The sequence below is a fragment of the Monopterus albus genome, unplaced genomic scaffold, assembly GCF_001952655.1.
Source record: "Monopterus albus unplaced genomic scaffold, M_albus_1.0 scaffold223.1, whole genome shotgun sequence".
Lineage (NCBI taxonomy): Eukaryota > Metazoa > Chordata > Actinopteri > Synbranchiformes > Synbranchidae > Monopterus > Monopterus albus.
The window spans coordinates 467,935-480,257 of record NW_018128103.1 but is presented as its reverse complement, the minus strand read 5'-3'; the positions used below and the strand labels follow the sequence as shown (position 1 = coordinate 480,257).

The window sequence follows — 12,323 nt, the reverse complement described above, 5'->3', positions numbered from 1 at the left end:
CTGGACCTTGGCTTCCTCAGCTCCACCAACCACTTTCACAGGTCGATGCACAGTCTCCTCATTCGTTCCACTCTCTGTTACTTCTTCAGTCTACCGGATCTCCACCTTGACCAGCCCAGGAGTGTCTCCTTCCCTTGCAGCCCAACCACATCACTCCATGGACAATAACCCCTCCACTACTGTTGGTCATCACCCGGTGATATTCATCCCAGTCTATTTTTTGTATGTAATTATTGCACCCCTGTTTAGCACTGTAATAAACCCACCTATTGCACTGAAGCCAGCCACCTGGGTCTGTTCATTTCTGCTCGCTCACAATTGTGTCGAGCGATCCTAACAATATTTTTGTTTGTGATGCACAGTTCAAAACTGAGAGGTGACCAAAGGCATTACAGAAGAGAGCCAAGTTGAAAATGGAGGAAAGAAAATGAGAAAGACATGAAAAAGAGTGAGAAAAAGGAGAAACAAAAACAGGAAAAGGAAGAGAAAAAGAAGAGAAGTGGGAGAGGAAGGAGAAAGAAGCCTCCTCTCCTGTCGTTCTGAGGAATGATGAGGACGGGACAGAGTGGAAGAGGGTGCCGCTAGGGGGAGTGGCTGAGGCAGACAAGAGACAACAACCAGGTAACAGAGAAGTTTTCACTGCAGCAGGTCACTCACACAGTGATAGAACACAACATAGATACCCACCCTAAATTAAAAATTGGGAGACTAGACAAAATATTTAAGAAACCCAATCAGGTGCACGTGTTGTTAAAAAAAAAAGAGAGCAGCTAAAAAAAAATAGGGGACAAAATGGAGGGAAATAAAAAGATACAATTAATAAAAAGATCTTAGCAACCAACTAAAAACAGCCTGGTAAGTCCAGCAGTTCTGTACAAACCATGATCTGGATGACTAAGAGGAGAGACACTGTGAAATAAGGATTTAAATTACCATTACCAATGAAGTGAAGTAGTTGGGGTTGTACTGTTAGAAATGTCATAGCAGTAGAAGTTGCTCTAACTGGTCTAATAATTATATGTTATAGAATAAACAGGAGAAGGCAAATGTGAGCAGACAGATGTCAAGACAAGTCAAATATCCAGAAAGACCTTAGTACCTGCACAGACGCAGTCAGTTAGCACTGTGCAGTCTCCTAACCTGACCTGTGCCAACAAGGACTAACCTAATGTGACTTTACTTACATGAACTTAAGCTAAATGAGTCTGATCTACCTTAAGTTAGCCTAATATTAATGTAGCCTAAACAAACCTAAAATAATCTGAGAGGAACTGAGGGAACTTCACTGCTGTTACCAAAAAGTAGTCGGGGTTGTACTGTTAGAAATGTCATAGCAGTGGTAGTAGAAGTTGCTCTAACTGATCTAATAATTATATGTTATATAATAAAAAGTATGATTGATGTTCATAATAAATTATACCAACCAGGAGCTGCAGTAAATCCTCACATCAGGACTAAAAGAATACATGTAAACAAAATACAACTAAGTACATCATCACTCTTTAGTAGAGCCAGTCCCAGCCCTGCTGGAGATTCTGCATGTTGGCCACATTTTGGCATTTCACTTCTTTCCTCTTTGCCAGTGGATCCCTGATAGTTTCACACTGTTCGGGGGTGGCTGTGGTTCAGGGCTCATAGTACGAGTCTTGCCCATATGTTAGTGTGCTTAACAAAACACTGAACCCAATGTCATGTTATAGCATGATACACATATATATGGTCCTATAAGAAACTAAATGGCCAAATGTTTGTCATAGCATGGCCTATACCAACCAGGAGCTGCAGTAAATCCTCACATCAGGACTAAAAGAATACATGTAAACAAAATACAACTAAGTATATCATCACTCTTTAGTAGAGCCAGTCCCAGCCCTGCTGGAGATTCTGCATGTTGGCCACATTTTGGCATTTCATTTCTTTCCTCTTTGCCAGTTGATCCCTGAATCCACAGTATAGTTTCAGACTGTTTGGGGGTGGCTGTGGTTCAGGGCTCATAGTATGAGCCCTGTCCATGTGCTAGTGTGAACCCAACGTCATGTTATAGCATAATACACATTCTGTATATATGGTTTTTTAAGAAACTAAATGACCAAACTTGTGTCATAGTGCATAGTGTGCAGGAACACAGGACACATTTTGACATGACATGAATAGAGAAGTTAAAAAACAAATTTTAAAAGTCAGGGTTAAATAAACAGGCAAGTATGGAAGACTGGTTCGCCTATGACGGGTAAGTTCCCCCTGCAGAATCTTGGGACAACCTAAGGCAGGCACAGCCACGATTACTTGACCTTGACGCCACTGTGAGCAGGCACAGTGTGCGACATGAAGCTCATGTTCTTGCACAAGAACAAAAGCCTTAATGGAAATAGTAAGATAAAATCCTACAGATCGGGATTAAGTGGTATAGAAACAGAGAGCCTTGACGCCACTGTGAGCAGGCAAAGTGTTCATACTACAGAGTAGAATGATCCAGTCCAGAGGAGGGGATGGTGTGCTTTCCCCTCGAATGGTGCATGTTCATTGATAACTGGGACTGGGAGAGAGACCCTGTCACTGACCTCTCATAATAAGCTTTCAGGGTCTGATCCCCCTAACATTTTAGAAAAGTGGCAGTATCTGCCTCAAAGATAAGACATGCAAACAGTCCGACTGTCTCTATGACAACTGAAAATTACTATAATTATTTGTTAATACTACTTCTACTACTACTGCAAGACAAGATTTTAACTAAAAGTTAAAATAATTGAATCTCGGTGCCTGCATTCCACATGTCCAAGTGTCCTTGGCCAAGACACTGAACCCCCAAGTTGCCCCCAATGGTTAGAACAATTGTTTGAGTTGGCACCACAGATGGCTGCCTTGGTTCTGAACTGGAAACAAATTCCTTGTGTGTAACATGCTTAGCCATATAAAGGTGATTATCCTGTGATTATTATTATTAAATAAAGAGGGGAGCACAGGCAAACATGATGGAGAAAGTGGAGATTCTCAGTCACCCAGGTCATGGTTATTTCCAGAAGTGTTTAAGGTTCTGAAGACGTTTTACCTCTGATCCAAGAGGCTTCCTCAGCTCTGACTGACCGGTGCCAAGTCCCAGGTGTTTGACCTGTGTGGAGTCGTTAGCACCTTAAGGACTGTTCAAGTCACATGTGGGTCGATGTCCCACTTGGCCATCACATGTATTGACAGGGTCACAAGAGTCAAGAAGAAAGGTCCAGTCAGAAGGACCTGGCTGCAAATACTGACTCACTGTTACTGCCCTCACACATACATGTAGCCCTGGGGTGGTTACTTTATGAAGGGTGCTTCCAAAGCCCCTCAGAGTGATCTGTGTGGGACAGGGGGCAAAGTTTCCCCTGAGCCCTACAGAACTTCCTGCACTAAAAACAGCACATCGGTAGTGCTCGTTCCACCCACGCCTCCAGTCAATCTCAGCCTGGACAAAGCCCTGCTTCACACTCCTCTGTCACCCGACTGTACAAAAACCCAGACAACGTCCTGCCTCTCCTTCCTCAATCTTCTGAGGCTTCCTAGAACATCTCTGCAGCCTCATTCAGCTCCTCTCACTCAGTAACTTTTGCCTCCTCCAACATTAGTTTCCACCACCACGGAGGTCTGTCAATGACCCTCTGTGACTTTGTGTCCTCACTCTCCCTCAGCGTGAAACTACATCTGACCTACCAATCCCTGATAAACTACTGCTCCCTCCCTCCCTCCCATCCATCTGTACTTTCAAGCCTCCCAATCCCTGACCTTTACACCTGACCCCTAATTCCTTTGTTTAATCAATGATTCATTTTTTACTCTTGATAATAACAATTATATTAAACAACTGTGTATTGATTAATATCTATCAATGTTGTTGAGGCTGTAAAATTGTCTCTAAAACTCAAAATAACCAAAGACTTAAAAACCAAACTGCATTGCCTATGAATAACTGGAGTTCACATGGTCATAGACAGAAAGGTGACAAACTAAAGAAAGAACCTGCTGGTCACAGATACATATACGTTTACATGATGGTTCACACAGTAAATGCTGAGCAACATCTTCAGAATGCCAAGTTCATGACAACTACTGCATTTCAAATTGTGCATTCACCTGTTTACTTAAGCAAAAGTACTAAAGTAATATCAGAAAAGGATAAAATCCTCAATGTGAAATGTCATAATATTACATAGAGTACAATTATATTGTGTTATGGTTACCGAATAGTCACATTGTGTTGAGATGAAGTGTGGATGTTGTACAGGGCTGGACCTGACCTAATCTGAACTCTTTTAATTTATTATTATTATTAATTTATCCTATACCACTGCATCACTTTTTACATAATGACTGAATGTTGTCTATGAAGAGTCTTAGTCTGTAAAATAACCTGTTATCTGCTTCTCAAAATAACAGTGGAGCAAAAAGGAAGCACAAATGACCTTAAAGGGGAATAAATGGGCATTTTTACTTAAAAATTATATTTAAATAAATATACTGAGCATCCACCTGTGACCAAGAAGAAGGAGAGGAAGACCAATAAAGAAGTAGAATGTAAATAAATAACATACAAGACTTTACACAAACTTTATAAAAAAAGATGCTAGTGATGGGGCAGCTCTGACATGGAGGGGTAACGTTTATTTAGTGTTTAAAAATGATTATCAGCGTGGGAGATGCTCTGACCCAGTCATCTCACCATCACAGTTGGCCCTTATCCAAGTTGCTCCTTATGTTTGGCTGTTTTTCCTGCTTCTAACCCATCAGCTTCAAGGACTGAATATTAAGGTTAATATACCCCACACACTGACAGGCGCCATGGTAATGATAATTTTTATTCTAAAGTATGCTACGCACACAATGAATTTGTCTCCGGTACAGAACTGAGGCAGCTATCTGCAGCACCAACTCACACACACTGATGGCAGCGCTGTTCCTGCAGGGCACTGCTCTGCCTATCATGGGCAACTTGGGGTTTAGTGCCTTGCCCAAGGACACTTCAACATGAGGAGCACGGGAACTGAGCCTCGGACCTTCCAGTTACGGAATGGCTGCTCTACCCCCTTGAAGCACAGCCACAGCAATGAAATAATTAGTTAGTTATTAGCAGACTGTGGAAAGCATGAAGATGTCACACCTTAACTTCATTTAATTTTGACCTGAGTTAAATATTGCTGAGTTGTGGCCTTTGTTGGTCAGATAAAATATTGTGCTGCACAGACAAAGTGGTTTCATACCTTTTTCACATGGATCAGGTTTTAAAATAGAAAGTAAACTTATAAAGCCAATTGTAAATAGACTGTTTGCTAGCTGAGTCTGAGTGAGTAAACAACTGAGGACTTTTTAAGGGGTGTTCTTTCATGTCAAGGCGGTGAAAAGCTGCTCACAGCTGCTGGGCCGACTGTTTTGAAGGAGTGAATTGTAAAAAAAAAAAAAGCTATTTCAGTGGAAATCACCAAACATACATCCATGCTGTGTATGTTACCCACAGACTGAACAGCAGAATGAGAGAAATACTTAACTAGAGACTGTATGGCATCTCCTGTTCTTGCCATAGGATGGCAGTAGCAGTCCAGACTTCTCTGGCCTCTTCATCTGCTCTTAGTCAGCAGGATCACAGTAGAGTTTGCATGCTGAGGAACACTTTAGCTCTGAGCTACCTACTACAGAGGCATATTACCAGTTTAATAGCTTTCCATTTTCTTTGCACAATGCCATTCATGAGTCACTCTCTGCTGCTGTCCCGGGTGATCACAGACCCAGTTGCTGCATCACTTTGAGCAGTACAGGTCTGTGCAACAGCGTTTGGCAGTTTTTTCATTTGTTGTCTCAACAAACCACCATTAATTTACTGAGCTAGTCAAACAAGGATGAGGCCAATGTCTTTATCTAGAAGATGCTCACTTTGTTTTCTCCCAGTTTGAACAAATGTGTCAATTTGTAAAATTCAGTTATTGTCCCACAGCTACACTGGTACAACTGTCTGTTTGCTGGCACTAATTTATTTGTGCCAGCTCATGAACATTCCTGTGACATTCATCAGCTACAGTAGCACTGTGTGTGTGCAGCAGCCAGCAAGTGGAATTTTCTTGAGGAATTGTTTTATCCCAACCTTAGTACAGCAGGCAGAGTTTTCTCCTGGGCTGTGGAGAGCTCCCACTGAACTCAGATCAATGATCAGGTAACAAGTTAGAAAGGGTTAAGGCTTGAAGGTTAGATACTTTAACTGAGCTTTGAATTGATCTTTTGTTCTGAATGAACATCAACCATTAGATCTTGGTAAAGGCAACAATACGTATATGCTCAGTACATGAGGAGCTTGTGATGGTGGAGTGAGCTGCAGCACTGAATGGTGTTAGAAGAAGGTATTAGCAGAGTAACAGCAAAAGGTGTTGGTTTATAAACATGAATATGATTGGAGTTTACTTGCCAAGCAGCTGATGGTGAGGCATGAATGACACAGCCAACATCAGTGCTGTCTCTGGGCCACAGATTTCTGACTGACCCCTGTGACGTGAAAGAGCACTCCTCTTTCCAAGTGTCATTAGCATCTTACCTGAGACACCATGGAGGTAACACAGAGGTACTGTATCTGCAGCGGGGGACACAGCCCAGATAAAACCCCCATTCTGTCACACTGGAAGTAAAACATTATATACAATGTTTGGAAAATGCCTTTTTTATATTAATCTCAAATATTCAAAGAGCAACTCTGCACTAAAGTCATAAAGGAAAAACACCTTGCGGAAAGAGATGACCGTACCGAACATCCTGGACAGATGTGGTCTGTTGTGCTTATGAGCAGACTGGCTCTGACAGCATGCTGCACAACTGTGTGTTGTGACGCCTTGCACAGGCTGTGGACAGAGCATGTAGCCAGCAGAAGATGCAGCTTGAGAATAACTGTTAGTCTGTTTGTTGCTACTCTAAGGACAGTCATATGACAAATGAGGAACCAACAGTAAATCTGGACTCCTTAAAGCACAAATAGGAAGTGGATCAGATGGCTTAGCTGTATTAAATAAAAGGTCAACAAGTGGAAAAAATGTTAATGTGTAGTGTCCATTTTTTAAAGAAATAATAGACAGTGTTGTGATAAAAGCAGCATAACACATAAACAGGGAGAAACTTCTATCTTTACATACAGAAAGAGGAGCCTGGTGGATCAGTCTTTCTCTGCCTGATTGCTTTGAAGCCACCAAATAATTTTTCTATTCATCCTTTATAAGTAGCCATGCTGTGCAGGCATGATGACAAAACACAAAGGCTGTCAAAATGATGTTGTGTAATGTTTCAATCACAGACAGCCTGTGTACATTGGTGTGTGTGTGTGGGACAGTACAGTCTCAGGCTGAGCATGGTCTTTGTGCTTACTGCATTTCTGTAACATGGCCAGCTGCTGTTTCTGGACTTCTCTTATAACCCTCTTGTCAAACTGTCACTACTGTTTGTGATTGGATGCAGACGTTCCAGGAACCTCTGTCAGAAGCCAACTCAGCTAGTGTAGGCCGCAGACGAGTCCTGCTATCCTTCACATCCAGTGCATCACTGGACAGTGCAGTGTAGTCACACCCTCACATAGTCTCTGTGAACTGCGACAAAAACACTGCAGGATGTAAAAAGTGAAAGCTTTTGTTTTTCCATTTGGCACAGTAAAGCTAAGAAACACATGAATTATCACAGTAACAATCATTTTATTTGTCATTGTAGTTTGTTTTAGCTTATTATTATTATTATTTTAATTATGTCACATGTAGTCTTTTTATTTCTTATGTGCATTTGTGTCAATGTCTTTTTTTTGTTCTCATGTGTTCTGTTTTACTATCAGTGTGTCAGCCATCTGCATTACGTTTAGAAAACAACCACATCCAGGAGTAATACAGTTAATACATCAGTCAAATAAAATAAAATCCAAGGCAGCAATCTGGACATATACAAATAAAACAAGTCCTAACTCTAGCTTGGCTGACACAACACATTGTGGCTAAAAGCCTTCTTCATGGAGTTGACAGTGACACACACAGAGACACAGCAACAGACCCGACACAAGCCAAGCCACAGGTGTGTGGGTAGAAAGGAGGCGGAGCTTCTCTTGTGCAGTCACCTCGACCCTCATCTCCAAAGAGCGCTGGCCTCTGTAGTGCCATTCTTACTTTTGATTCAGTCCAGTCTTTGCGTTCTTTGAAATACATTTCATACACTTAAATGCTCAAAGAAATCAAATTTGTATAGCTACTATATATTCTATGGTTTTTTTTGTTCATGAGTTCAGTGGATCTTCACATCCCAAATGTTGAACTCATTAAAAAACTGAGCTGTATAAACTAATGAAACTTATGAGGGTATATCTCACTGGTACCTGCTATTTGAAGGCTATGTTCTTGTTAAAACCAGGGTGAACCATAGCTCTCCCAGAGCTTCACAGGCCACGAGACTGCATGAGGCTGAATGTCAACTGAAACTCACATCTGGAAGTATCACAGAGTGTGTATTTCCTTTTGCCATCATGTTCTTAGTTCATTTCTTCTTTTATATTTTTATTAAAATGCATTTAAATACTTTGATGTCAGATTGGAAAATAACAGCAGCAGATTAAAAACTAATCTGCTGCTGTATGAGGGAGCAACTGAGTGGATGGGAGTGTGATCAGGAAGTGCAATGCACCATGACTTCTTTTTAAAGATTAGTCATTTCTGTGGCTTTGTTGTGATCTGGCAGTACAGAATACTGAAAATCAAAAGACAACCATTAATCGCTGACTAGTTGTCCTTACTTTAGACTATTTTTGTAGCATTAACAATGTAAAAAGACATCATCACATTCCAGTTATTACTGTGACAATCCTAAATCACTCAGGTTAATTATGAGCACAAACACAGGCAGATAATGTGATGGGACTTTGAAAAGGAGAGTTATTATATGGGAAATGTAAGGTGATTGCCTTCTGTCATAATACTGAGAATGATACAAAGAAGGTGCAGAAACAAACACTTGAAATAGGAAAATTTAATAATCAGAATATTCAAAATCAAACTTCCAGGTAATGGACATTTAAAGACACTTAGAACAATCTTGACATGTCTGACATATTTTTGTCCATTTCTGTTATGTTCCTCATGTCCTTTGCATGCTTAAGGCAACAGGTGTATAGTCAACCACAGTCCATTTGGTATAGATGTATCAGCAACTTGTACAAATAGCATACACTCATGTAATGGCAGGTATAAACTACATATAGCATATTAATGACATGTTCTTAAATTAAAAGAATCTGATATGTACCCAGAAACATTATAATATCCTCGTTTGTGAAGGCTGCATCTGATAATTACAATCCATGTGAAAATGAAGATATAAGTGCCATAAATGGCTACTATTTAAAAAAGAAAACTGAATTTTGAAAATATTTTCATCCACAGGAAGTGAGCATTTTTCATCTGCCTGCTGAAGGTCCTCAGAAATGTACAAAGATACAGACACTCTCTACAGCTTTCCTAACAAAGTGACATGTAAACTGCAGTCAGATACACATTATTATAATGTTAAAGCACAGCTGTGAGTGGTGGAGGTCAACCACAGATTAAAGAGATTAGAAGATTTTCAGATTAGCACTGGGTAATGAGCTTTCTACTATTTCTGTCTGACATTTGCCACATCTCTCAGTTTGAGGCACAGAGACAAACTGTGTTCAGATGCTGTATGTTCGAATTTATGCAATGAGAATTCTGGCATCATTTCATGCCAGCATTCAATGCAAAACACGAGGATATACAAATGTGAGCAAGCTGAGGGTGAATATGCTTTTGTATGAAATGATGAGTGCTTATCTCCAGGTTTTCCAACTTAAATTCATAACTATACAGAAGGAAAAAGAGAAGTGCAGGGGTCTCCACTCACACATTGGTGAGCTGTAGCATGTCGATACGCTGCTAGCTAGTACAGTGCTAGCTAATTACTGTGAAAATCCTAGCTAGCAGTAGTGCATATTTGCTTTTTATGAACACAAGGTGAAGATTCCCTTCGTGTTCAGTTGGAGGTCAGCTGAAATGTTGAATGGTGTAGACTGGCCAAACTTTACAAGATGAGATATCAGATACAGTATCTAAGAAACCCTTTCACTGGGGTTCACAGTTCCTGAGAATGAGCTCTTGACCATGGTGATGGACATTTAATATGAAATGATTAAGACCATAAAACACTGAGCCAGATTAGCAACACAACTCAAACAAAGGTGGGCCCAAAAACCTCAGATACAGTAAATGATAATGATGTTAGCATTCACAACAGTGTTAATATGACAGTATAAGGGAATGTCTGAACTCTTAATAGCAGTATAAGTGCCATTTTCAAATTGTTGTTCTAAAAATAACTTTTTTTAAGAGTAAACAGGGTTGTGTTGTAGCAAAGGCAGGTGTTTCTACTCATATGAAGGTTGCTTCTTATTAATGCATGTATTTGTCTCATATTTTTAATTAAACTAAAAATAATGAGCCTGGTCTACAGTTGTCAGCATTAGTTGACTGTATTATTTTACTGCAGTCATGCACAAAAGAAACTTGCTTACTCATGACACCTATGCGATGTGACCTATCCCAGTCTTTGAAGCAGAAGAACAGTTAGTTTTCCACTTTGTAACATGTCCCCTCCTAAACATTGGGAGATTGTTTTGGCTATGATACATCATCACATCGCTGGAAATGGTCCTCAACATCTAGTAGTGGTCAAGAACAATGGCTGGCTGAATTTAAGAGGGCCTTTTAAAGGCTTGCATGAAACTTTAAAACATCCATAATCCATCAGGAGGGGTCCTTCTATGACCTGCTAATCTGTGAGAACATTTAAATCACATTGAAATGATCACTTTTAATTTCACTAAAGCTAATTAAGGATGCATTAAGGATATTAATATTTAAACCATGTTTTATACAGCGCAAGATATAGAGACATAAATAGCCATTAATTATATGCATTCAGTTTGCATTCCATACAACCTTTGCAACTACTCTTCTCTGCACTTCTCTGTACTATTGGTCCAGAACACTAGGAATATTAGGGCTACAGTTGGTTAAAAGAGATAAAAATTTCAGTCATCCTTCACTTCTTACTCTCCTCTCTCACTCCTGTTTTTTGGTGCGTCCCTTGAACGTGTCCATGAAGTTGAAGGCTCCCACATAGTGGCCCATCAGAACGCCCTGTTTCGTAGGGAGGATGCTGCAGAGAGAAACACACCAAAACATGAGTTGGGCTTAGATTTAAAAACAAGTTTAGATGCAAGTGAGAGATTAAACAAGGTTTAGTATTGAGCTATAGTCTTATTTGCACTGTAATAAGATGTGACCCGTACAGCATCTCTAATATATGGACTGCTCTGTTTCATTTAGTAACGTTGTGTCCTGGTAACCTAACATTACCTAAGAAATCCCTCAAGCCTAAAGTCTTAAGCATTTTTTAAATTGTACGTAAATCCATTGTCTAATTATTCAAAACAATCAAATCACACATAACGATTATGCAAATGACATCCAAATTTACCTTGCTCTGTCACCAGCATTTCAACTGATTCACTTAAAGGAGCAAATTTACTAAACACCTCAACTGGAAATGTCCAAATCTTCTATCACACAAACAATTATAGTCTTTCATGTCTATATCGAACATATTGTACCCATTAATAAAACACAGTGGAAAAACTAAGTGAACCTTTGGATTTAATTACTGGTTGAAGCTTTTTGGCAGCATTAACCTCAAACCAGCTCTTCCTGTAGCTGTGGGTGAAACCTTCATAATGTTCAGGAGAAATGTGTTTCAGCTCAGATGTACTCTCAGGATGCCTGGTGTGAACGGCTCTACGAGTTCATTCTACAGCATCTCTGCTGGGTCGAGGTCTGGACTCTGACTGGGAAACCCACATGGCAGAATTTCCTCTTTTGAGGCCATTCTGTAATAAATTTACTTTAATGTTTAGCTAAAGGGGCAATGCCTTCCTAAACAGTTTACTCCTCCCTCTGTCAACTCAGTTGTAACTTTTTGTCACACACACTCCACATAGCTTAAGCCGGCCGTGTATAACTCAATAGTTCTCAGGTGGCACGGGCCCAGTTCTCAGAAAGAGCACATTCCCTAAGCTAATTCTGAGGCTGCTTACTCATTTGCTTTCTGAATGGTCCTCAGATGAGAATCCAACCAGCCAGAGTGAGGGGGAACAAGAGGGAAAAAAGCAAGGTCAAGAGTATTTCTGTCCATTTAAGGATCATAGCTACTGTTTCTTGAAATGACATTAAAGCTACACATTTGTCAATCAGCCCTGAATCCGGTGCTATGATTGGTCAAAC

General features: G+C 40.2%; 1 protein-coding gene across 1 annotated transcript in view; it reads right to left on the bottom strand.

Moving 5' to 3' along the window:
- Positions 1-8,995: 8,995 nt before the first annotated feature.
- The window catches only part of sdr16c5a (short chain dehydrogenase/reductase family 16C, member 5a), a 62,552-nt gene continuing 59,224 nt past the window's right edge, over positions 8,996-12,323 (bottom strand). The window contains exon 7 of the mRNA XM_020619607.1: positions 8,996-11,202. Coding sequence (XP_020475263.1) covers positions 11,106-11,202 — 97 coding nt within the window. The 3' untranslated portion in view covers positions 8,996-11,105. The remainder of the gene's footprint in view (positions 11,203-12,323) is intronic.